The 27,559-nt window shown below is 43.9% G+C and overlaps 1 protein-coding gene across 4 annotated transcripts in view; it reads right to left on the bottom strand.

Moving 5' to 3' along the window:
* Window positions 1–3,795: 3,795 nt before the first annotated feature.
* Window positions 3,796–27,559, bottom strand: part of LOC122541939 (cGMP-dependent protein kinase 2) — a 47,943-nt gene continuing 24,179 nt past the window's right edge. For 2 of the 4 annotated variants that reach the window (XM_043679218.1, XM_043679221.1), the window contains 7 exons: window positions 25,118–25,207; window positions 22,120–22,261; window positions 19,116–19,279; window positions 12,116–12,238; window positions 9,751–9,813; window positions 7,524–7,590; window positions 3,796–4,904 (listed from right to left, as the gene is read on the bottom strand). In XM_043679218.1, coding sequence (XP_043535153.1) covers window positions 4,809–4,904; window positions 7,524–7,590; window positions 9,751–9,813; window positions 12,116–12,238; window positions 19,116–19,279; window positions 22,120–22,261; window positions 25,118–25,207 — 745 coding nt within the window. In that variant the 3' untranslated portion in view covers window positions 3,796–4,808. Of the gene's footprint in view, window positions 4,905–5,900; window positions 6,127–7,523; window positions 7,591–9,750; window positions 9,814–12,115; window positions 12,239–19,115; window positions 19,280–22,119; window positions 22,262–25,117; window positions 25,208–27,559 lie in introns of those variants that run through there. The other 2 variants (XM_043679219.1, XM_043679220.1) reach the window with 2 other exon arrangements.

Here is a 27,559-nt window from a genome sequence, read left to right as displayed (position 1 = left end):
TACGGATTCCATGAATTTCGAGATTCTTTAAAAACCAGAATTCAAATTGCATCTGGAAAGCAAGTTTCAGGCTTTGGAGTGAAGATCTCGCTGGGCAGCAGGAAGAAGAGGGAGGAGGAAGAGAAGGAGGAAGAGGGAGAAGAGTGAGGAGGAAGAGGGAGGAGGAAGAGGGAGAAAAGGAAGGAGGAAGAGAAGAGAAAGAGTGAGGAGGAAGGGGGAGGAGGAAGAGTAGGAGGAAGAGGGAGGAGGAAGAGGGAGGAGGAGGAGGAGGAGGAGGAGGAAGAGGGAGGAGGAAGAGTAGGAGGAAGAGGGAGGAGGAAGAGGGAGGAGGAGGAGGAGGAGGAGGAGATGATGATGATGATAATTAGGTTTGAGGAAGCTTTCCCTGTTCACGACAGAGCTCAGCTGTGTGTCAATCCGGGCAGAAGCTGACTGAGGCTGGTGCCCATCATTGAGAGCTGGGTGCAGCAGACCTAGTCACAACACCAATGTTTGCGGCATGGACTGCAGCCTGAATTCATTCTGCAGGTGTTCACTTTCTCTGCCTGAAAATAAAGGCCCAAGCTTCAAGTTGTCCAACTTATTTGTGACATTCTCCAGCCAGGCAATGCCAAGCTACTGATGTCTAGAGGGCACTGGGGACCAGGGTGGCAGTGATTCGGATCTCTGTGCTGCACCATTACGCTGGCAGTGAGGGGCAGACATGGATTACCAACACTAGTCCACACACTCAAGGTGGGAGCAGGAAGGATGGTTCCTCTAATTTGGGAAGGTCGGGGGGATGGGGGTGGGGACTTAGAAACTGGGGTCACTCTCAGGATAAGGGTCAACCAGTTAGGACTGAGATATTGAGGGATTTCTTCACTCAGGGGGTGGTGAAAGTTTGGAAATCTCTACGCCCGGGGGATGTGGCCACTCAGTCATCGAGTGTGTTTAAGATGAAAAGACACCATGGGAGGTGGGGATGGAGTGGAAACATTGTGTTGCTGGAGAAGATCAACCATGATCTAGTTGAATGTGGCAGCAGGTTTGAGGGGTGAATGGCCTCCTCTTGCTCATTTCCTAAATGTTGGGCTGATGCACTTCCTGAAAATTCTGATTAATTTTGAATTCTGTAACTGAGCTGTCACCATGTTCAGAGCTTGATTGAAAATGTTGGGTTTTGATGCTGTTGCCATGGTACCAACCTCTTGTTATTTTCTCTGTCGGTAACATATTGCTATAGAAACAGTCATTACTGGCTAAGTGGACCTATCATACTCCAGAATATGGAATAATCCAACCTTTATATTCTAAATACATTTCAAATGACACAATCAGCTCAATCCATTTGTTTCAATGCTGTAACAAAATAAATGATCATTGAGTTGTGATGTTTATATTTTCAGTCTCATTGTGCTCTCTCTCTATTTCTCCTGTTCTCTTCTCATGCTCTCTTCCCTTCTTCCCCCACCTCTGTCCCTCACACTGTATTTCTATTTTCCCATTGGTTTGATAAGCAATCTGAGATATCAGGGAAGAGTGTGTGGTGTTCCTACCTTTGAGCTCTAGATTCCAAGTTCTAGTCCCAGCTCAAGGACCTGATGGTCGAAGACAGTGTGAAAAATGTCCCAGCCTATCCAGCCTTTCTTTGTAACTCAAACCTTCCAGGCTCTGAAACATCCTGGTAAATCTCTTCTGAACCCTCTCCAGCTTAATAATATGCTCCCTATAAGTGGGCGACTCGGATTGGCACAGTATTCCAGAAGAGGCCTCACCAATGTCCTGTACAACCTCAACATGACTTCCAACTCCTGAATTTAAAGGACTGAGCAATGATGGCAAGCATGCCAAATGCCTTTTTAACCAACCTGTCCATATGTGACGAATGTCAAAAAATTATAGACCTGCACCCCTAGGTCTCTCTTTGACAACATTACCCAAGGCCCTACCATTAATTGTATAATCCCTACCCTTGTTTGTTGTCCCAAAATGCAATACCTCACATTTAACCAGATTGAACTCCATCTGCCATTTTCCAGCCCATTGATCCATTCAGTCAAGATCACTTTGTAATCTTAGAAAATCCTCTTCACTGTCTACCAGACCACCAGTTTTGGTATTGTCTGCCAGCCTTCTATATTCTCAGTCAAATCATTTATATAAATGACAAACAAAAGAGGATCTGGAGCTAACCGCTGTTGGAACACCACTGGTCACAGGCCTCCAGTCTGAAAAGCAACCCTCCACCGCCAATCTGTCTCGGGCTGTTAGACCAGTTTTATATCCAGTTTCGGATCCACTCTGAATCCCATGTGACCCAACTTTACTAATTAATCTACCATGTGGAACCTTGTCAAAGGCCTTACTAAAATCCAAATAAACGCCATCACTGCTCTGCCATCATCAACCTTTTTGGTAAATTCCTCAAAAAACTCAATTAAGTTTATGAGACTCGATTTTCCTCATACAAAACCATGCTGACTATCCCTAATCATTTTTTTGCGTCTCTAAACGTCCATAAATCCTATCTTTCATAAACACCTCCAACAATTTGCCCACGAAGTCAGACTCACAGGTCTATAATTCCCCAGTTTCTCCTTACATCCTTCCCTAAAAAAAAGTAACAACATTAGCCACCTTCCAGTTGTCAGGCACCTCCTCTGGAGTTATAGATGATGCAAATATATCTTCAAGGGGTCTCGCAATTTCCTCCTTTACTTCCCACAACATAGAGTCATAGATAGAGTCATAGAGATGTACAATACGGAAACAGACCCTTCGGTCCAACCCGTCCATGCCGACCTGATATCCCAACCCAATCTCGTCCCACCTGCCACACCTGGCCCATATCCCTCCAAACCCTCCCTATTCATATACCCATCCAAATGCTTCATGCTGCTTCTTGGCAAGTTTGACAGTTCCAAGTGGTTTACGCACCATTTTAGGAATAATCTTCTCAACTATTGACAATCCCAAAAAGTAAGTGACCCCACCACCCCCACTCCCACCCTACCAACAAAGGTGCCCTGGGGCCTTATCCACTGTTTTACCAGCAACTATCCAAAGAGAAACCCTGGCTGTCTGTAAGAATTGACCTGAAACTGACCTGTGTTGATTTGGTCTATTCAGGCAGTGGAATCAACAAAATGAATTTAAATAGAGGGACAGCTGGTCATTTAAATGGCCAGGGATCGAAGATACCTGAATCCCAAACTGTCAGAAACCCGTCAACCCCAAAACGTAGGAATTTCAGCTCTTCAGGATTGTTAGCATATTCGCCAGGACAGAGAGGCCCTTGGTTCTGGCGACAATCTGGGTCATTTGTGTCTGCTTATTTCAGTAGGCAGCACCTACATTTATCCCACTGTGTGTTTGAGAAAGTACCATTGTTTTCTGCAGATTCTCGATACAGACTCTTGGACAATGTGCAGGCGTAGGCTATGCTGAAACTATGTTCAATGCTCAAGTAGATGAACACTCCTTCTCAACAGTCATAGAGATGTACAGCACGGAAACAGACTCTTCGGTCCAACTCGTGCAGCATGACCAAACATCCCAAACTAATCTAGTCCCATTTGCCAGCATTTGAACCATATCCCTCCAAACTCTTCCTACTCATTTTCCCAACCAGATACCTTTTAAATGTTGTAATTATGCCAGGAAAAATAGCCCCAGCCTATTCAGCCTCTCCCTATCACTCAAACCCTCCAACACTGCCAAATCTTTGTAAATTTTTTTCTACCCGACAGAATAGCTCTACACATTCTGTAATCAGAAAAGAATATGAGAAATCTTCATTAGTTTAATCTTTATTTGTTTCTAACAACATGTTAAATATTTTAATAATTTATATCACACAGCCATTCAATGGTTGAATAAATAAAACAACACAGAAGCCTCGAGTTGATCCCAGGGTTTCTCCCTGGTTATGCACAATATGGTATTTGATCTTATACACATTGCAATGTGTCTAATAATTTGCACCTTTAACAAAATATATGAGAAATACACACAATGGACAAGATAGAACCAACTTTGAAGAAGTAAATTTATTAGTCAAAATAAATTCTAAAGCTATTGAGTCAACTGAAAATGTCAGAAATGAGTTTGTTTGTATTTTTTTCGGGTAAAAATATTATGGTTTGCAGAACCAAGATTGCTTGATTGAGTTAAGAAAGAGGTCAGCTATAATCAGGTTGAATGATCTCCTCCTGTTCTATTATTGTTCAAATGTGCCTCAATGATTTCTCTTTCTTACTGAAAAGTATTATATTATAACTTTATCTTTGAAGCTAGCAATAACTACACAAATAATCTTTCTTCTGTGTTACCTGTCTACATGTGAGAAAGGTCCTTACCCAGAGTGATGAGTGATTGGTATTTTTGATGGGGTTTCAGTCAGTTCCTGCCCAAGGATCATTACACAATGGCAGTAATGCTCACCCGTACCTGTCACATGCTCATAGTCCATGCGTCCTGTTGTTTTCCTGCTCATTCTCTCTCAGAGAGGATACTAATGACAAGTGCAGCCTTGTCCCGTTGGCGAAGACAACTCACAAAACCATGTGAAGGGGCTGCAACTGTAATGTGGAACCGCAGCCAGTCAGCAGCTCCCCTTGTATATTAAACCTACTGCCTTCATTTACACTGACTCACCAGAGCTGTGGAGATAGAGACACTTCCAAACTACTGTCACACCCGATCTCAATGCAACGACCAGACTGCAAAGTAGGAACAGCTTATCAGCGAACATTTCCTGATTCTGTCACTGGTTCCTGAAGTTTTCCTTCTTCAGCTCAAGCATCCCAGGGCGCAGGGATCTCTCTTCAAAAGTCTTCATCCCAACCTGAGAGCTCATCCACGGGCTCATCCATCTCTGGGGTGAAGCTGTCAAAGTTGCTGTGATCTGCTGGTCCTTTCAACTTCAGGAAAAGGATCAGGAAAAAAATTACAAGTAAATGATACTGGGTCTAAAAGGGGTTGGAGCAAGGGTACAGACTGCATAGACTAAGCTTGCATCCCTCTGAGTATTAAACATTTAAGAGACCCTAATTGAGCTTTTGAAGATAATGGAAGGATTAATAGATTGTTACAATTCACTCAGAGTCATCAGGGATAGTTTGTACCTGTGGCAACATACTCTTTGATCTGAATGTTGCAACCTGGAGCTCTTCATAACGAAAGAAGCTCCAATGTATTCATTCAATGGGTATGGGTGTCTGTGGGTGGGCCAGCATTTATTGCCCATCCCTACCTGCCCTAGAGAAGGTGGTGGTGAGCTGCCGTTTGGAACTGCTACAGCCCACCTGTTGTGGGTAACCCTGCAATGGCATTAAGGAGGGAATTCCAGGCTTTTCGCCCAGTGACATTGAAGGAACAGCGATATATTTCCAAGTCAGGATGGTGAGTGGCTTGGAGGGGAACTTGCTGGGGATGGAGTGTTCCCATGTATCTGCTGCCCTTGTCCTTCAGACAGCTCCTTGTGGGGGTTGGTTTGGTCACTTGGTTGAATAGCTGGGGTTTGTAATACAAAGTGGGGCCATCAGTGCAGGTTCAGTTCCTGAACTTGCTGAGGTTACCACCATAATCTTACCTTCTCCACCTCATCCCACACCTGAGGCAGGGTGACCCTCAGGTTAAACTCACCACCAGTCCTGTCTCTGTAATGGTATGGTATGGGACTATGGTAACTTTTACCATTTTGATGGCTGTGGGTTTGGAATATGTTGTAAAGAAGCCTTGGTGAATTTCTGCAGTGCATCTTGTAGATAATATGCACTGCTGCTACTGAGCATCGGTGATGGAGGGAGTGGATGTTTATGGATGGAGGGCCAATCAGATGAGCTGCTTTGTCCTGGATGGTGTCCAGCTTCTTGAGTGTTGTTGGAGCTGCCCCCATCCGGGCAAGTGGGGAGTATTCCAGTACACTCCTGACTTGTGCCTTGTAGGTGATGGACAGGCTTTGGGGAGTCAGGAGGGGAGTTACTCGATCCAGAATTCCCAGTATCTGTCCTGTTCTCATAGCCACAATATTTATATGGCTGGTCCAGCTCAGGTTTGGGTCAGTGGTAACCCCCAGGACATTGACAGAGCTTGGCTGACCAGCAGTCTCCCCTGTTCTTGTTGCTGAAGCTTTGTTGGAATCTGAGATAAAGGAAAGGGAAGATCATTGGAAAGTTACAGGCCATGTGAGCACGTAGAATGGGAAAGGAAATGTAAGAAAAACTGTGGGATTATCGCGTATTGGTACAGAGCACTGTGACTGAAGGCCCCGACTGGAACAGACTGTAAAATGAGGCTGTGGCAAAGTTTGGGGATTTTTCACGCAGGGAACAGGCAGGTAAGGGGAAGAGAGGATGGTGAGAGAAACAGACTGAACGGAAAGATGGAGAACTACTGCTGGGAGAGATTAGCTGAGAATCCAGGAGGAGGCGCTGACCGTTCAAATCTGTTCAAGGAAAACAAAGTAGATGCCATCAAGGAGGACAACATTGGAATGTGAAGCCAATATTCATTCTGCTCACTCTTTGGTTTCAGTCTCTTCCTCCTTGAAATTGTTTTGGAATTTGAAGGAAGAAGTGAAGAAATTGAACATTTTGACACTGACAATCTTTGTTATAGTTCATGTAAAAAACATTAAAAGATAGACAGGTAAGATGTATGAGGAATTGAGAACCGGGTGCAATTTAAAAATAAGGAAGAGCCATGACAGATGAGAAGAGGAGAATATAAGTATCTAAGTTAACTGAGCTGGAAGGTTTGTTTTCAGACGTTTCAACACCATGACTAGGTAACATGATCAGAGAGAGTCTCTGTTGAAGCACTGGTGGTATGTCCCACCTCTCTATTTATAATCTTGGTTTTTTTAAGGTGGGTGATGTCATTTCCAGTTTTTTTTTTCAAGGGAAGGTAGATAGGATCGAAGTCGATGTGTTTATTGATGGAGTTCTAGTTAGAATGCTGTGCCCCTAAAACTTCTCATGCATGTCTTTGTTTCGCATGTCCTAGGATGTGAGTGTTGTCCCAGTCAAAGTGGTGTCCTTTTTTGTCTGTATGTATGGAAACTAGTGCTAGTGGATCATGTCTTTTAGTGGCTAGTTGGTGTTCATGTATCCTGGTGTAAAGTTTCTTGCTTGTTTGTCTGATGTAGTATTTTTTACATTTCTTGGTATTTTGTAAATGACATTAGTTTAGCTGGATGTCTTTAATGGATTCTTTAGAGGAGGATATATTTTACTCAGAGAGTGGTGGATCTTTAGAATTCTCCACCCCAGAGAAGTGTGGTAGCTCAGGATATTTAAAGAAGAAGATGATAAATTTCTGATTCTGGGGTTAGTGCAGGTAAACAGTGTGGGACAGTGTTTGATCAGTGTGATTGTAGTAAATGGCAGAGTGGGTTCGACAGACTGAATGGCCTACACGCTCGTTCCTATTTTCTTGCATTTCACTAAAGTTTCAGAAATATTTTTCTTATTTCATAAATGTGAAAAGCAACATAAAGGGTACATCGAACTTAGAGCCAGTGTGAAGACAACATTTACCTCTCTTTGAAGAGCAGACTTCATCTTCCGACTCCTAAGCCCTTCCCAGTCAAAGCCTTGAAACCATCTAGAACAAAGTGAATGACGCCCACAGTCATGATCAGACTCAAAAGTAATTAATTCTGTTCAGATCATTCATATGAAGTAGCAACTGCCAATGAGAAAGATACAGCTTGTGCCTACCCTGAGAACAATATGCCGATTCAGAAAGTAGGACAATAACTGCCTTCCACCGAAGATCAAAGCTTTTGTTGCCCAATAACTGAATAGTGGAAAGTGCTTGGATTTTACCTTGATCCTTCTCGCATGCTTTGCATTTATAAAGCACCTCAGCCACCTAACTATGTCCAAATGGCTCACAGCTGTAATTATTTTTGACAATGGTTTTCTGTGGTGAGCTGAGCTCAGTGATCAGAATTGTAAACACTTGGGAAAGGTGCCAAATCCAAATAAAAACATGAGTAAAAGTCACCTTTAATCTTTCAAAGTCTCCGTCTCACTAACTGCCTGCAAACCAATGGCTTGTTTCCCATCATCTGGCCAATCCTCCAGCATCAACATGTTCCTCTCAATAACATTCCTTATTCTCACATCCTTTCTTCTCTCTCTCTCTCGCTCTCTCTCCTTTTCTAATGGACACTGTGTGGTATGATGTTACTGGAAGATTTATGAATTGGAAACAAAAGCAGAAAGTGCTGGCGAAACTCAGTGAGTTTGGCAGCATCTGGAGAGAGAAAGAAAGAAGTTAATATTTCAAGTCCAGTAACCCTTTGTCAGAACTCATCAATTACTCATTAGAATTTATTAATTGGACTCTGCTTATGATATAGTAGTGGCCGCATTTTGGTTGAATGTTTTCACTATCAATTCCTCAAAGTTTCTAATAGCGCTCTCTGTATTGGTCCTATTCTTGTACAGTTTGTACAGCACAGGACCACATTCAGCCCAACCGGACCATTCTGTGTTCCTTTGTAGACAATAATACTCCTTTCTCCCTCAGGGTTTGTCCAGCTTCCCCTTAAAATGTAAGTAAGGAGTTGAAACGTTACCATCGGTAGGTGGGAATGGGGCATAGCCTCAAAATAAGGGGGGAATAGATTTAGGATGGATATGAGGAAGAACTTCTTCACCCAAAAGGTTGAGAATCTGTGGAATTCTCTGCCCAGTGAAGCAGTTGAGGCTACCTTATTGAATGTCTTAAGGCAAAGATAGATAGATTTTTGAACAGTAAAAGAATTAAGGGTTATGGTGAGTGAATGGGTAAGTGGAGCTGAGTCCACAAAAAGATCAGTCATGGTCTCACTGAATGGTGGAGCAGGCTCGATGGGCCAAATGGCCTACGCCTGCTCCTGGTTTATATATTTGCATCGATACAACCAATACTCAATCATTCCCAGTGGGAGCAAGTTCCACATTCTCCCTGCTCTGTGGGTGAAGGATTTCTCTTGGATTCCCAATAGGATTTATCTATATGAGACTATCCCACCTGGGATGGCCCTGTTATAGCTGCTGAATTTTACATTTGAGTCTTTTTTACAGTGAATTTTGTGTTGTTCGAGGTGAAGATCATCATTCCTCTGGAGTTAAGGACGTTGCTTCCATTCTTTCCCAGTGCTGACCCAGTGAGACTGGCAAAGGAGGCTCTGTACTGCTGGAGCAAACATTGCCCACAGCTGTTCAGTTCACAAACTTGACCACGCTGTGGCTGGAGGTTTGCTGATGTTGGCAGTCATGTGGGTCTCGGATACTGCAAGGTCAGGAGTGGCTGCCTATCATTCAGCACAATGGTGACTCTGACTGAGACCGTGGTGAACATTATCACACGGGTTTGTCAGTGCAGCCCGGTGCAGGGGAGTGCTATATGCTCTCAACTTTGTTTGCAGGAACAGGAGGAGGCCAATCAGCCCCACCAGCCTAGTCCCAATGTAATGAAGCCTGATCTGTGTCTTAACTCCAGTCACTCGCTATGCAACTAAAAGCTGGCCTACCCATCCCTCCGATAAGAATGGATCATGCGCCAATCTGAAATTTTCAATGGACCCCCCCCCAGCCTTTTACTGATTGTGTTAGACTTCCACTTGCCCTGTCAATGTAAATCTGCTTCTTTGCATCACATTGTTACAGCTTGTTCCTCCTTGCCTCCTCTTGCTCCCACCAAAATCCCCATTGCTATGCAAAGATCAAAGGTCTGTTCATCAAATTTCCATTTCATTATTCAATCACTTACTTGTGTTTCCGAATATCGTTTATCCCATTTTTCTTGTTTCCTAATCTCTCTGTCGGATTAATTCTGCACAGTTACCAAACAGACAGGTTAAAATATGAACACCTCTCAGTTTCAAAATTGCAATGTGTTCAGCAAACATTAAAATCTGACGATAATTAAAAAGATTGATTTCTGTTTGAAACACAGAGCGAAACAAAAAATTCCACTCAATAATTAAAATATTGGAAAGAAGCAGCAGGTTTTGCATAAACTCTGCAAAGTGAAAAAGATTCTTCATCAAAACTGAAGTGACTCATTCTGGTGAAGATTGACACTTTCACTGAAACTGACTCTTAATTCCTGGCAGCTGGTTACCTGGGACTGATGCACGTGTCAAGAATTTGGGGTGAAATTGGGGATCTATCCCACGTAAGAAAATCTTGGAATTGCATGAAATTCCTCAGGATAAATCCGCTGGGAAGTCATAGCAAAAGAAAAGGTGAAATGATGTTTCAGGCTAGCTTTAGATATAATTCGAAAACTCACAACTGTAGGTTGTGAGACTTGATGAAACTTAACAAAAGAAAGAGAAATACTTTCAGAATCACAAGGATTGAAATCAATGCAGCATCTGAGGATGACAGAAGAAAGGCCATAATTTAGTGGTTAATTAAAGATAGCAGTGGGAGGGAATAAGGACACAGTGGAAAGATAATAGGTAGTTCATTAGTGATAAATTCAATGAATGCATCATCAATAATCAAAGCACAGCAGAGGAAGGCTCTTGGGGTGCAGTGATAGTGTACCTCCCTCTGAACCAGGTAAGCATAGGTTCAAATCCCACCTGCTCCACAGGTATCTAATAATACCTCTGAATAGGTCAATTAGGAAAATATCTCAAGACACAGCAGAGATTAAATGGCTTCTTCATATTAGTTTTCACAAAGGAGAGAATGTGGACTCTAGAAGAATGATCTGCTGGTGTAGTGGCAATGCTGGCAGTCTGGTAATCTCAGTGTCCAGGCTAATGCTGTGGGGTCACAGATTCAAACCCTGCCAGGGATAGCTGGTGGCTTTCCAATTCATATAGCTGAAAGCTATTCCCAGTAATAATGCCACAAAACTACCATGAAGAGAGGTTGGGTAGGTTAGGATTGTTTTCATTAGAACAAAGGAGATTGAAGGGTACCTGATTTGAGGTCTACAAAATCATGAAGGGTAGAGACAGGGTAGATAGAGATAAGCTTTCTTCCAGGGTGAGGGATTCAATAACAAGAGGTCACGCTTTCAAGGTGAGAGGTGAAAAGTTTAAGGGGGATACATGCGACAAGTACTTTACACAGAGGGTGGTGGGTGCCTGGAACACATTGCCAGCAGAGGTGGTAGAGGCAGGCACAGTAGATTCATTTAAGGTGCATCTGGACAGATGCATGGGTAGGTGGGGAGCAGAGGGATACAGATGCTTAGGAATTGGGCGATAGGTTTAGACAGTGGATTTGGATCAGCTCAGGCTTGGAGGGCTGAAGGGCCTGTTCCTGGGCTGTAAATTTTCTTTATTTGTTCTCTTTATTGTTGTAAAAACCCATCTGATTCACTACTGCTCTTTAGGGAAGGCATTCAGGGCTGATGTGAGTTTGCCTCTAGTGGGGTATCTTCTGCTCAATGTGGCAATGCTTATGTGATTCTTTGTAACATAAGAAACCAAGATGTGAGTAACAGGGTATTGAAAGAACCAACAGACGTTTAATACAGCTCACAAATAGGCACAGATATTACATTCCTGGGCTCATCAGTGTGTCATGCTTCAAGTGCTCTAAGTTTAAGATGAAGTCTGAGACCTTTACTCCCTCAAGGCACATGTTATGATGCAGTGATGGTATCATGAGAATGTCTCTTAAAAGTATAATTGAGATACCGTGGTCCCAGAGAGCTGCTCTTTCATTAGAGAGAGGCAACTGGTGGTGGCTTAACCTGAGGGTCACCACATCTCAGGCAAGGGGAGAGATTGAGAAGGTGAGACTTTATGGTAGCTTCAGTCATTGCAAGGTTTGAACCCATGCTGTTGGTATCACTCTCCAACACAAACCAGCCATTCAGTTAACTGTGCTACCCAACTCCCATACTCAGGTACTGACTGTGAGACATAACATAGCCTACATGTGATCCCAGGTGCACAGCAATGTACTTGACTCTTAACTACCCTCTGAGATTACCTAGCAAGACACTCAGTTTAAGGGCAATAAATACTGGCCTCGTCAGTGACTCCAATGTCAAGGAAGAAAAAATATGAAGGATTAAAAGGTTTGTGCATGCATTGGATCTCTTTAGGAAAAACAGGCTGATGTTTCTGACCATCATTTCAGAATAAAGGATCATGTTTACTCACTTGCAGAGTCTCCTGATCAGATCCTCAGGTCGCTTGGAAATTCGCTTTGGAAAGTCCACTTTCTCCATTCCTCGCAAAATCATGTTGTAAATTTGAATAGGATCGGATCCTGTAAAGGGAGGGCTAGAGAGAACGTGAGAGAGAAAGAGAGAGGCTGGATCATTAATCAACCTGGGTCCAGGTCAGAAGTCACATGACTCCAGGTTATAGTCCAACAGGTTTATTTGCTCCGAAAACCTGTTGGACTATATCCTGGTGTCATATGACTTCTGACTTTGTCCGCTCCAGTCCAACACCGGCAACTCAGGTCTGTGTGTGTCACAGTGTGTCACTGAGTGCAATATTTACTGAGGCAGAAGTGGTAAAATCATCGAAACTCAGAAACACAGGAAATGTCAATAAAATTCAGGATGAATATAGACCAATAGGCCACACCAATGTAATTAAGAAAGAAAGTACTGGATCTATTGGGAAAAACCTGGAAAATGTATCAGTATCTACAGGAGAGGATACAGCTGAGAGTTTCAGGTGTGATCTTCTTTATCAGAATAGCTGGCATTTGCTCTTCATTCTTCGAAAGAAGGTAAGGCCACTTACCAAGATCAGGTCCTCTCTGGCCACCATGGGCATATAACCCGGAGTATTAGAGAATGTGGTTGGGGGGGATGATGAATCTCAGTTGGAAAACCATTGTCCTAATCTTCACTGTACAGAGCAAGTGGAAAGATCTTCAGTGACATTTCCTGCTGGTTCTGTTTGACAGTCAATAGGCAGACCTCCACAAATGAGCAGCTCTTTGGAGCAAACACCATGTGTGTTCTCATTTCTATTCATATGTTGAGCAGGGGATACACTAATTGATGGCCATGTGGCCTCATCCAATTCAAACATTATGCTCAGCGATCATACCACTACCCAGGATAACCTGCTCATTCCAGGTCTTGGCTGAGAAAACCTTCTCTGATCTGCCTTCCATTTCCTGGTTCATCACTGCCCCTGGGATGTTATTGGTATCCTCTACAGTGAAGACTGATGCAAATTACCTGTTCAGTTCATCTGCCATTTCCTTATTCTCGATTAATAATTCTCCAGTCTGACTTTCAACAGGACCAATGCTCACTTTGTTAACTCTTCTACTCTTTAAATAATTACAGAAACTCTTGCTATTTGTTTTTATATTTCTGTCTATCTCTCTCTTGTCCTCTAATTCTCTACGTTTGATTAATTGTTTGGTCATTCTTTGCTGTTTTTATATTCTGCCCAATCTTCTGACTTGTCACCTGTCTTTGTACAATGATATGCTTTCTCCTTCTGCACTGTAGGAATTCTATGATTTTATAATATCGTTAGTCTCTTACTCTATGACATTATCTAAGGATGGTGGGTCCGACCTTGGAATTCTTCTTAGAATATATTCATTCTGTATATTCTGAAATACCTGCCACTGCATCTCTCGTGACATATCCTTTCAGCTAATTTGCCAATTCACTTCAGCCAACTCTTCTTTACTGACCTTATATTTGTCTTTACTTATAGTTAAAGAAAAGGTTTGAGACCAACTCCTCCCCTCCCCACATCGAAAATAGAATTCAGTTATATCATGGTCACTGCCAACTAGATGCATCTTCATTATTAGTTCTATCTCATTGCACAATGTCAGACCTAGTCACCTCCTGTAATTACTGTTCTGAGAAACTATCCTGAAAACATTCCATGAACCTTTCATCCAGACTAACTTTTCCAGATTAAACTATCCCGTGATTATGACTATGCTTTTCTGATAATCTCTCGTTATTTCTTCTCCTGCCCAACCCAACGGTGTGGTTATTTTTCGGGGGCCTTACACCATTTCTGCTTCTGGATTTTAGCATTTCTCATTTCTACACAAACAATTTCCATATCATTATTTCCTGAACTTCGGTCATCCCTTTGTATTGTGAAAAGATTACTAACTAACAGAGTCGCCCTCCACATTTGTCTAGTTTCCTGTCATTCCTAAATGTCCTGTTCCATTCAAAATTCAGATCCCGATCCATGTCACCCTGCAGCCATGTCTCTGTAATGGCTACCAGATCGTATTTATTCATTTCTGTTTGATCTTTGAGTTCATCTGTTTTGTTTTGATGCATTCAGATGCAGAGCCTTTCATTTTATCTTTTTACTCTCTTTGTAAATTTTAGTCTAATCTGTTGGTTGAATCTCAGATTTGTACTTTCTATCCCTTCCTGTTTATTATTTCCCATGTTCATACTTTTCTCTTTGGCCTTGACCATAGTTCGCCTTCTCAAATTTGATCTTTTGTCTCCATTATTTAATTTAAAACCTTCTCTAATTCCTCGGTTATCTGGTCATTAAGACCAATGGCCCGTTTACACGGAGACCGTCCCATCAGTACAGATTCCCCTTACCCCTGAAATGATGCCAGTGCTCCATGAATCAGAACCCACTTCTCCCACACCGGACTATGAATCACACATTCATCTCTCTAACCTGATTTGCCTGATATCAATTTGCATGTGCCTCTGATAATAATGCCTCAGAGTGGCTCAGTGGTTAGCACTGCTGCCTCATAGCGCCAGGGACCTGGGTTCAATTCCAGGATATGGAGTATGCACATCCTCGCCATGTCTGTATGGGCTTCCTCCTCCGGTCCAAAGATGTGCAGATTAGGTGGATTGGCCATGGGAAATTGCCCACAGTTCACCATGGGAAATGCAGAGTTACAGAGATAGGGTAGAGGGTGTGCCTGGGTGGGATGGTCATCAGAGGATTGGTGTGGACTTGATGGGCTAAATGGCCTGCTTCCACACTGTAGAGATTCTATGGTTTAGGTAATAATGCAGAGATTCTGACTGGTGAGGTTCTGCTTCATTTGGTGTCTAGCTCCTCATACAGACTATGGAGAACATCCTTCTTTGACCTACCCTACTGGTTCCTACATGGACCACAATAGAATATAGGAAAGTACAGCAGAGTACAGTCCCTTCAGCCCTCGATGTTGTGCTGACCTCTAAGATCAAACTAACCTACATACCCTAAATTTTACTATCATCCAAGTGTTGCTTAAATGTATCTGGCTCCACTACCACCACTGGCAGTACATTGCACACACTCACCACTGTCTGTGTAAAGAATCTATCTCTGACATTGCCCCAAACCTTCCTCCAATCACCTTAAAATTATGCCACCTCGTAACAGCAGTTTCTGCCCTGGGAAACATCTCTGGCTATCCTCGCTATCGATGCCTCTAATTATCTTGTCTCAAGTCACCTCTCATCCTTCTTCTCTCTCATGAGAAAAGCCCTAGTTCTCTCAACCTTTCATCATAAGACATGCCCACCAGCATCCTGGTGAATCTCCTCTGCACCCTCTCTTGAGATACCACATCCTTCCTATAATGAGGCAACCAGAACTGAACACAATATTCCAAGTGTGGTCTAGCCAGGGCTCTATAGAGCTGCAGCATAACCTCGTGGCTCTTAAACTCAATCCCCCGCTAATGGAAGCCAACACACCATACACCTTCTTAACAACCCTATCGACTTGGGTGACAACTTAGAGGTATCTATGGACATGGACCCCAAGAACCCTCTGTTCCTCTACACTGCCAAGAATCCTGCCTTTAACCCTATAATCTGCATTCAAATTTGACCTTCCAAACTGAATCACTTCAGATTTTTCCAGATTGAACTCCATCTGCCACTTCACAGTCCAGCTCTGCATCCTGCAAATGTCCTGTTGCAATCTACAACTGCGCCCCCACACTATCCACAACTCCACCAACCTTCCTGTCATCGGCAAATTTACTGACCCACACTTCCACTTCCTCATCCAAGTCATTTATCAAAATCACAAAGAGCAGAGGTCCCAGAACAGATCCCTGTGGAACACCACAGGTTACCAGCTCCAGGCTGAATACTTTCCAACATCTACCACCCTCTGTCTTATATGGGCTAGCCAATTCTGTATCCAGACAGCCAAATTTCCCTGTATCCCATGCCTTCTTACTTTCTGAATGAGCCTAACATGGGAACCTTATCAAACACTTTGCTAAAATCCATGTACACCACCATGCCCTACCTTCATTCATGTATTTTGTCACATCCTCAAAGAATTCAATAAAGTTTGTGAGGCATGACCTGCCCCTCACAAAGTCACATGATTAGTTCTTTTTTCATTCCACTGCAACTTCCTCTCCAGCCCTGAGTGGATATCCCAAACCTGATTCCAAGCAGCTGTCTGGACTCACACTCTTAACTGCGGAGTGTCAATCCCTCTCACTGTATGGTCGCCTAGTACCACTACATTCCTTTTCAATGTCCAGTGGCTTCCTGTACCATCATGCCACAGTCAGCCAGCTCATTTCCCCTGCAGCCTGCACTCTCATCCAGGATAACCGATTGAACCTCAGGGTTGCTGGAGGACTGTATTAGCTGGAGGACCGTCGCTAATAAATCCAAGTGACAGTTAAGGTGCATTGTCTTCACCCAGGGAATTGTGAAAATGTGGAACCTGCTATAACATAGAACAGCTGAGGTGAATTGGATTGATGCATTCAAGGGGAAACTTGATATCCACATGAGGGAGAAAGGAATCAAGGGAGATGATGGTTAGGTGAGAGGTGAAATGGAAAAAGCTGGGAGGAGATTAATGTAGAACAGAATAGATGGGCTGAATGGCCTGTTTCAACACATGTTGACATGCCTGTTCGCATGAACAATGACCATCTGGTCAGGTGCTTTTTTGTGAGTTTTGCTGTGGGATTAATGACTGTCTGTCTGTTAAAGAGAAGCACAATGTTTATCCTCATCAATGTAACCCTTCACAAGGCTCTTCACCGATGAACTGCTAGGAGCAGAATAATTCTCAGTCCTTGCAGAATCAAATCCCAGTGTAACCACAGTGTCCAGCCCCCTCCCAAAACCCTGTTAATATCACAGCTCATTATTTAGAATCTGAGGGATGCAGCTTTCATTAATCACCCACCTCATTAAAATACAGCAAGTCGATGATCAGATGGAGGGCTTGCTGAAGGAGCATCGGAAAAGCAGCAGCTAGTATGCCAATGCCTGATTCAAGCGTTACATCAATTTACTTAAAAAAGACAGGTCTGGATCCCATTGTGAGGCAGAGCTGCTTCTAGATAAATGGCACTTTCCAAAGGGAATCTTTGGCATTATTGATCTACCAGTAGGTTGATGATGGAGCCTGGTGATGGGACTCTTCCCTTCACATAATTGTTTATGGCAAATCACTCTCTGATTCAGTGACATCAATGTTGTTGGAACAAATTATCAAAACGGATCTGTTTATTTTTGTAAACAAGTGGAAGTGAAAGCTGTGGCTTGTGAGCATGATGGTGACAAAGTTCACAGGCTGATGGGGAAAGGTTGGGCAGCTCTTTCTGAGAGAGCCAGCAGGGATAGGGTGGGCTGAATGGTCTCCTTCTATGCTGTGATATTCCACCATTCTCTTGCATGAAGTAAACAGGATGAAAATTCCCCTCTTTTCTACCATCACACAAAGTATAGGATGTCCCTCTGTGTTAAACCCTGTGCTGCCGCTGGGAGATACTCTTTGAGACTAGGTGTGCAGATAGGCTTCAAAGAACAGGCAAACTCTGCTCAGGGATCTGAGATTTCACATGACTGTTCTGTGTTTGGCTCATCACACATTCACATGTGGATAAAATGCCAAATGTTGAGAGCAAGTGGCCAGGAACATCTGCTGCTCCCTCATCCAGGCTCCCAGCCCATTGCTCCCACAGCAGAGTGCAGCATCCATGTGTAATAGGTACCAGGACAGTACGTCACCCTGTGCAGCCCCCTGGACATTCCTCACCTTCTGCTTATTAACCCCACCCAGCCTATCCTGGAGACCTCAAAGAATGGACAGGAAGCACAGTTCAGAGAGACCTCATGAGGTTCCGTGGAAGGCTGCCCAGGAAAGGAGGAAAGTTCATTTCTCCATGGATGGCAACGAGAGGCATCCCAACTGACAAAGGCACCAGGACAGAGGAGATTGTGGAAGGTCGGCTCAGGCTGAGGGGAACCTAGACAGGAAGTTGCTACAAAAAGACACAGTTTATATCAAACAAAACAACAGAATGGATTAAAGTTATAAACCAAACATTCTAGATGCCCCTGTGCTCATAATCAGTCTATAGCCCTGACAAAGAACTGTGGATGCTGAAAATCTGAAATAGGAATAGAAGTTGCTGGAGAAACTCAGCAGGTCTGACAGCATCTGTGGGAAGAAAGCACAGTTAGCATTTTGGGTCCAGTGACCTTTCTTCAGAACTAGAGATGGATCACTGGACCCAAAACGTTAACTTTGCTTTCTCTCCACAGATGCTGCCAGACCCTGCTGAGCTTCTCTAGTGATTTCTGTTTCAGTTTCGTGGTCTTGAGTGTTCACACACACCATGGGCTGGTTGACCCTATGAGGCTTCACACTTTTCAGAGTAAGAGCTCAGTCCTGAAGAAGCTGAGGAACGGAAGAGTCAGGGTCATACAGCATAGAAACAGGCCCTTCAGCCCACCATCTTTGTGCTGACCAACAAACACCAAACTACACTAATCCCATTTACCTGCACTTGGTCCATAGTTTACTATCGTCCAGATGCTGAAGAGGTTTGTACGCACTGGAGATCAGAGGAAGACATCCACTGCACCCCATAGACCTCTCGTGGATGCTGTCACGTTTGTGAACAAATGTGTTTCTCACACTTGACTGAGAAAGGATTGTGCCCCTGAACAGAGAGTTTCACCAGGTTGGGATGTTTATGAGTATTGTTCACGCTAATGAATATTAACGAGGTTCCTGTTCATGTCAGGTGGGAAAGGTTACTCATCAATAGGTTCAGAGCAATTAACAGCAAAACCTGAAGCTGCTACTGAAAAACTGAACTTTCACGTCCCGCCCAATACAGCTACATTGCCTCGCCCTTCAAAACATTCTAGAAGGGCCCGGAAAGTTCCGGTTAGGTTTCAGTACTCACTTTCCAGTCAGCAGCTCAAAGACCAGGATCCCCAGAGACCAATAATCTGCCCCAAAGTCATGGCCTTTGTTCATGATTATCTCAGGGGCTACGTACTCGGGCGTTCCACAAAATGTCCACGTCTTCTTGCCAAGACCAATCCGCTTTGCGAAGCCAAAATCAGCCTAAGAGAAAGATAGACAGAGGGTGAGGAGAGAAAAAGGATGGAAAAGAAGGGGGGAGAGAGAAATGGAGAGAAGACAGAAAGGGGGGAAGAGAAGGGAGAAAAAGAAAGAGGGAAAGAGAGTTAGAAAAGGGAGGGGATGGAGAGTGAGAGAAAAAAAGAACAAATTTGGAGATATAGGGTTGAGAGAGTGAGAGAGAAAGTTGGGAATGAGAGAAAAGTAAGGAATAAGGAGAGGGTGGAAGGGCAGAAGAGAGAATGAAAGAGGGAGGAGACAGGAAATGGTAAGAGAGGGAGAGAATAGGAGGGAGGTTGGTGAGGCAGAGGGAAAGGGATAGATAGTGAGAGGGATAGGAGAGAGAGAAAAATTATAATTCGATAGATACAAACAGGATGAGGCCATTTTAGCCCACCCAACCTGCTCCATTACCCAATATGGTCTTGGCTGATCAACTTGCCTCCACACTCTCCCATCTGCTCTTCATATCCTTGTATTCTCTGAGAAAACAACAATTCTGTCTTTGCCAGCCTTAAAAATAAAATCAATGATAGACACTTCCCAAGCTGGTGGGGACGGAATTCCAGATTCAGAGCCTTCTGAGTGGGGAGGAGGAGAGGGAAGGAGAGAGAAGCGTTCTACCAGATAATGGCGTAGGATTGGTTACAGCCAGAGCCTCTGCTTGACAGTTCTGAGGAAGGGTCACTGGACCCGAAACGTTAACTCTGATTTCTCTCCACAGATTCTGCCAGACCTGCTGAGCTTTTCCAGCGATTTCTGTTCTTGCCTTGGGTTAGCAGCATGTGCAGGAGGTAGCTGAAAATTTCCAGCAGCATTTTCTGGAGTACATCCATAGCCATACACCTCTCAGACCACAGTGTGACCCTCTGAGCTACTGAAACACTGACCTCAGGACCCCCGCACTTGCTATTCCAATGAACCTACATCCCTGTTTGCTGGCTTTCCACATTTCTGCTGTTGGAAACAGGTCCTCTTTATATCTGCATTCAAAGCACTTCATAATTCTGAAACAAAGACTGATTGAGGATTACAATGGGATTTCTGCAGTGTGTGCGCTTTTAATATTCACTTGCTATATTGTTTGTGTAATGAAAGCTTCTGTGTTCTTGTTTATAATGTGAATTTCAGGACTTCTATTTAAAAAGAATCTACTCACTGCCCACAGAACTTGCTAATGTGAAGCTGAGAGTTGCCTTTGTAGGCATAGCTAATTCTCTGGGCGGCACGGTGGCACAGTGATTAGCACTGCTGCCTCACAGCGCCAGAGACCCGGCTTCAATTCCCGCCTCAGGCGACTGACTGTGTGGAGTTTGCACATTCTCCCCGTGTCTGCGTGGGTTTCCTCCGGGTGCTCCGGTTTCCTCCCACAGTCCAAAAATGTGCAGATTAGGTGAATTGGCCATGCTAAATTGCCTGTAGTGTTAGGTGCAGGGGTAAATGTAGGGGAATGGGTCTGGGTGCGTTACTCTATGAAGGGTTGGTGTGGACTTGTTGGGCCAAAGGGCCTGTTTCCACACTGTAAGTAATCTAATCTAATCCAATCAGGTGAAATGACAAAGAAATTGAGACCTTTGTAAATATTCCGGTATTTCTGGATGGAACTGTGATTCTGCCCCTGCATCCAGACACTTCACTAGGCAAGTGCAGTGAGAGGGTTTATGCCCGAAAAGTCGATTCTCCTGATCCTCGGATGCTGCCTGGCCTGCTGCGCTTTTTCAGCACCACACTTTTCAACTTCACTGGGCAATGCAATACCAAATCGCCTTAAAGTGACAAGCAAAGGTATTCACCAAGACGCCCTGGACAACACCTTTCAAACCCACAAGCATTTCCATTTAGATGGACAAGGGCAGCAGATACATGGGAACACCATCTGCAAGTTCCCCTCCAAGCCATTCACCGCCCTAACCTGGAAATATATTGCCATTTCTTCAATATCACTGGGTCAAAATCCTGGAACTCCCAGAATTAACAGCACTGCATGTCAAAGATTGCAGCAGCGCAAGAAGGCAGCTCACCACCACCTTCTCCAGGGTGACTAGGGACAGGAAATCAATGGTGGCCCAGCCAGCAATGCCCACATCCCATGAATGAATCAAAAACACAAACACCTCATTTGGGATTCCCACTGCGGCTGGTTAAAAACCCAACACAGAGTCAGACTCAGCACAGCAGGTGACCAAAAGTTACCTGGAAACTCTCAAACACATTTCCAACATAGATTTCAATCCACTGGGGAATAAGTGCTTGCACTGTGAATGGAATGTAAATACTGTCTCTCACTCTTGGTCAGGTCTGCTCACATCTGAAAATGGAGGTGTTACAAACCAACAGGAATGTTCGGAAATAGTTGAAGAGAGGCCTCGCACAGTACTGGTGTGAACCAACAGGAGTAATGTAACAGGGACAGTGAAAGAAATGGTATTGCTCATTCTCTATCGACACTTTATATATCAAAGGTGGGAAAAGCTGCTGATTGGCCAAGGCTGAGGTAAAGTGGTCAAAACTCCTTAAATATAACCAATCAGCATTGATAATCCTAACTTCAAAATACCCCGTTCCTCAAATTTGTGCTAAGAAAAGATCCCTCCAGACGTTAGTAATTGAAAGACATTGATGTTGTTTGATAGACAAATGTTGGGTCTCTTAGGGAATGAAGCAACGTGGGATTGGGTGGGAAACTGAAGATGGAGCAAAAGATCAGCCATGACCTTACTGAATGGCACAGCACAGTTGAGGGCCGAATGCTCCTATTTCTTCGGCTCTAATGGGTGAATATTGTGTTCATGGGGAGGCAGGGAGGCAGACTCCACCAGACATACCATTTTCACATATCCATCTTTATCCAACAACAAGTTCTCTGGTTTGAGATCCCGGTAAATAATTCCTCGATTGTGCAAATAATCAAAGGCTTCGACCACACAGCCCACACAAAACCGAGCTGTCGACTCATCGAAGAAACACCTGAAAATGAATGTACAAATTCAGTCTTGGCAGGAAATCAAACTTTATTTGGTTTAGCAATTTCTCCTGAGAGTTATCTTGGGACATCTTATTATGTGAAAGGTGTTATACAAAATCAAGTCTTTGTTGTAGCTGTTTTGCATCTATCTATCATTGCCATTGAGTGTGTCACTGTCTACAGTATCCAGCTGGTTAACACTGACTGATTTGTCAGCTTGAACAGTGAAGGAAAAGGGTTCACATTTAACATGTGCAGAGACAGTGGTAATTTTATTAATGCTCCCCCTGAGGAGTTTATATTTGTTCCATAAGGAAATATGGAGCAGCAGTGCCCATCAATCAGGACTGGTCTGACAGTGTAAAGGGGACTTAACCCTCGTGATGATTTCAAGGGTACTTTAGCCTCAAGGAGTTCCCAGTTTGAAATGCAAAGGTGTGGGAAGGTGAACTCACATGTCCATTTACCTATTCACAGTTTGGTTACAGGGAAGTCAGTTTATCACCTCAGAAATGTGCATTCCAAAATCCTAAACAGCCTCAGTAGCTCTTCAGGAGGACCGGCGAGAATTACTTTACAGAAAATATTCAACTGGATCCCAAACTTCGTGATGTAAGCAATTCAATCAGGACATCCTTTAAAACAAATGCCGCAGCCACTGCCTCTTTGCAGTTTGTGGGATCTTGCTGTGCAGACATTAGCTGCTGTGTTTCCTACATTACAACTGTGATTGCACTTTGAAAACATGTAAATTAGGCTGTGAAGAGTGTCTGAGATATTGCACGGAGGGAAAGCTACAACAGAAATGGAAGCTCAACTGACCTGTCTTTCTGGGCCTGAGCTCTCAGATCACCTTTGCTCAGGAATTTGTAATTCTCCAGCCAAACCCATCCAGCATTGTTCGGTCTTAAATTAGCTCCTCACAATCCATCCATGTGACCAGCCCATTGGATAGCCCCAACTACTCCACTCCCACTACAGACTGATTAGATTCCCTACAAGCCAAACCAACCCTCCGAAGAGTAACCCACCCAGACCCATTTCCCTCTAACTAATGCACCTAACACTATGGGGCAATTTAGCATGGTCAATTCACCTGGCCTGCACATCTTTGGACTGTGGGAGGAAACTCACGCAGACACGGGGAGAATGTGCAAACTCCACACAGATAGTCACCTGAGGCTGGGATCGAACCTGGGACCTTGTTGCTGTGAGGCAGCAGTGCTAACCACTGAGCCACCCTAACAATGAGGAGTTTCAGATGGTTTTGTTCTGTGAATATAGCTGGCTGTTAGTTGGCTTTGTGCTCTCCTATACTGGAGCGACAGTAACTGTAGAGCTAGTGAACCTAGTCAGGCTATTGGCTCCTTGCACTGACTCCTCTTTCAACCTTTAAACGGATCTGCAGCAAAATGTCCAATGGATCTCAACAGTAGGGGACAATGTTGAGGGAGGGCACTGAGCAGGGGAACTTGAGCAGTTGTGCTGGGACCTCCAACAGGTGGTGATGGTGGGGAAGGACAGCTGCAGTAGTCAAAGAGGCCCTCTCTTTTGGGTATAAAGGCTGAGAGGAAGAAGTGGGCAGGATAAGGAATCTTCAAACCGATGTAAATTAGAAGCTTCATTCCTTGTCAATACCCCCATTTCTAACTTTAATGTGAAATGGGTTCATGTGCAGAACTGTGGGGAGAAGGCAGGTGAATAGCACTAGCTAAGATGCTTATTTGAAGAGCCAGCATAGACATGATGGGCTAAATGGCTTCTTTCTGTACTGTGACAATTCTGTGATTGAATCCATCCTAATGACTACACAGTATACCACAATTCCATCCACTTGTTCATAGTTACAGTGCCCCTAGTGTGTTTGTCTGCCTTTACTGCTCCAAAATCAATCTGGTAGGAGAATATGGTCTGCTCTCTGACAAATACCACAGCATTTCATGGTAGTTACTGAGGGACTGATGGCCATCTATCAACTACCTCTCCTTCTCCAGCCCTTAGAGTTTCTATCAATCTGCATTCAGATGGTGTTCAGTGTCAGCTCAGCAAATCTTGGATTCCTCAAATCGACTGTTTGAGAGCTCATTCCATGTGAGTGTCTTGGAGCCTCTTGGTAACACCAGCATTTCATTCCCAACTGGTTTCAGGTTCTGTTTAACAGCAAAGTGCTCCTGCAGTCCATAATGCCCCTGACTTTACCCTCCTATGACCAAGGAGTGTTTTGGGGGGAGGGCGATCTAAACATCCCACTGACCAGATACTGATATTTTCAGCTCATAGTAAATTGATTGAGTTTTGGAAGTTGCAATGGTCCCCTACAGCATCTGCAGACTCTGTGTGGGGAGAGAAGCTCAGATCTTCAGCACAGTTGATGTGAAAGGGACTTCCTCACCCCTCTCTCGAACAGGATGGCCCTATTTTAAGTCTATGGCCACTTATTCTGATCTCCTCTTCTCGGATGATTAGTGTCTCTTCTTCCATCCTGTCAAATCATTTCAAATATCTGAACTAGACCAGTCCTGAACCTTCTAAATTCGAGAGGGGTTTTAATCCAGGGTTTACCTGGGTTGTCCTCCTAATTTAATCCTTTAAATCTCACTATTGTCCCAGTAAATCTTACAGCACATCAAGGCCAATGTATCCTTCTGGAGATGAAGTGCCCAGAACTCGATATGATGAATCCAGATGGACTCAGATCAGGGCCATCAACAAATGAAGCTTGAATTTCAGCCCCTGTGTGTTCCAGCTGCCATCTGCTCATGTCCATGATCTCAGAGCTTCTCAGATCAATTTGTGCTGATATACAAGGCATTGCACATGCAATAAAACACGTGAACACGTAAAACACCTACACTCACATGTCACGGAGAATGCTCCATAGCTCACCTCCCAGACACACCTCCAGGAGCATGTACACATACTTGGAGTCTCGGAAAGTTCGGTACAATCTACAAGAGACAGCAAGCTCAGGGTCAGGCAATCTCCGTAAGCATATTTTGCAAAAGCCTTATATCAAAACCCAATCTTTCCTCTGTGAGTTACAGCAATTAGTTTCATCCTCTACTGATTAAAGGGAGACAGTGGTTTTGAAAAAAATATTCTCTTGTGGGATGTGGGCATCGCTGGCTGGACCAGCATTTACTGCCCATCCCTAGTTGCCCTTGAGAAGATGTTTGTGACCTGCCTATTTGAACCACTGCAGTCCATGTGCTGTAAGTAGACCCACAGTGCCCTTAGGGAGGGAATTCCAGGATTTTGACAGTGACAGTGAAGAAGAAAGAGCCCTGAACTAGCATTCCGAAAGCCCAGGCTAATGCTCTGGGTACAAAGGGTTAAATTCAACCAAAGTCGCTGATACAATTTAAATTCAATTAATATGATCAGAATATAAAACTAGCATTCTAAACACCGGACTCAAAATATTAACTATGTTTCTCTCTCTACAGCGGCTGCCAAACGTGCTGAGTTTCTCCAGCATTTTCTGTGCTTTTTAGATCTACAGGACATTTGCTTTTACTGATCTGCAGCTGGCCTCAGTGAGGTGACCATGAAATGGTCCTTGATTATTGTGAGATCTCTCTGGCCCGTTACTATCCTTTAGGAAGGGTATCTGCATTCCTCATCTGATCTGTCCTCCAGAACCTCAGCAATGGGTTGACCCTGAAAAGGCCCTAACAAACTACCAGGGCAATTAGGGATGAGCAACAAATGCTAGCCTTGCTGATGGAACCTATGTCTCATGAAGGAATGAAGATAAATAGATCCTAACATGTCTTGGGCAGGTGAGTGTCGAAAGGATATTTCAGCTTGTGGGAGAATCTAGGTATTTGGTTAAAAATAAGGGGTCACTCATTTAAGACACAGATGAGGAAATATTATTTCTCTTTCAAAGGGTTATGAATGTTTAGAATTGTTTCCTCTAAAAGCAATGGATGTAGAGACTTTAAACCTTTCGAAAGAAGTGGTGGATACACTCTTCATGACCGAGCAGCTGAAAGATTGTTGGGTAATGTGTAGAAATGTAGAGTTGAGATTAAAATCAGATCAGCCGTCACCTTATTGAGCAGCAGAGCAAGCACGACCGGGCTGAGTGGCCTACTCCTGTTATTGTTCCTTTGTAAAAGTAATTTACTGTGGATGCTTGGAATGTAAAGGAAACACAGAAAATGCTGGAGAAACTCAGCAGCTCTGTTTTTGAGTGACACTTCTTCAGAGAAGCAGAAACATGAACTCTGTTCCACCGTCCCCCTTTGATGCTGACAGACAGACAAAGGACCATGTGACTGTCAGAGAAGGGAGGGAGACCTAGTGCCTTTCCCTGCTCCCCCTCAGTCCGCCTTCTCCCCCTCAGTCCGCCTTCTCCTTGGATATTGGCTAATTCCTGGAGTTATGGCAGCTCTTGATGAGACCCAGTCCAAGGGACTGGATCATTGTCCCCTCTTCCTATGTTGCCTCTCCATTTAATCCTCTTCTCTTCAGATGCTCTTTAAAATCCTGGTAAAAGCCCATCCTGTCACCCCTTCCTAATTTCTACTTCACTAGTTTTGCGTCAGTTTCTCCTGTGAAACATTCCAGGCTCTTTCACCATTTTAAAGGATTTTACACAAGGTAAAGATGCCAGAGCCACACCGGCTGAGGTGACGGTGAAGGACTGTCCTTCTCAATCTCTCCCCTCACCTGGGGCACGGTGACCCTCAGGTTAAACCATCACCAGCCATCTCTCTGTAATGAGAGAGCAGCCCTAAGGTCTGGTAAGACTATGGTGACTTTACTTACCAGGACCATAGGACTACTCTCTCATTAGAGAGAGATAACTGGGTGGGGATTTAACCTGAAGGTTACCATACCTCAGGTGATGGAGGACATTGGGAAGAAGAGTTCTTCATGGTAATGCCAGCCAGTGCAGGAACTAAACCCACGCTGCTGGCATCACAAATCAGCTGTCCAGCTTTACCAAGGCACTTTGTTGATGCTGTCTGCAGGAAAAGTAGAATTAGTTAGACCCTCAGCCAGAACAAATTCCCAACTCCACCAACCTTGTCCAACTCAACAAAACTAATACAATTGTGAATGTGTTCCTATTTCAGTAACAAGGTGAGAAGGCACGAAAAGACACTGTGTCAATATTAATTAGACTCACCAAGTTCAGATAAGTGCTTGAGTTCAGTGCTCATCAACAATTACTTAGAAACAGAATAGGCCATTCAGCCCATTAGCCTGACCGAATTCAGTCATTGCCTCAGTGCCATTTTCCTGCTCTCGCTCTGCATCTGTTGATGTCATTAGTCTCCACAAACCTC

Source organism: Chiloscyllium plagiosum, chromosome 38 (genome assembly GCF_004010195.1).
Source record: "Chiloscyllium plagiosum isolate BGI_BamShark_2017 chromosome 38, ASM401019v2, whole genome shotgun sequence".
Classification (NCBI taxonomy): Eukaryota; Metazoa; Chordata; class Chondrichthyes; order Orectolobiformes; family Hemiscylliidae; genus Chiloscyllium; species Chiloscyllium plagiosum.
This window is presented reverse-complemented; position numbering and strand designations above follow the sequence as displayed.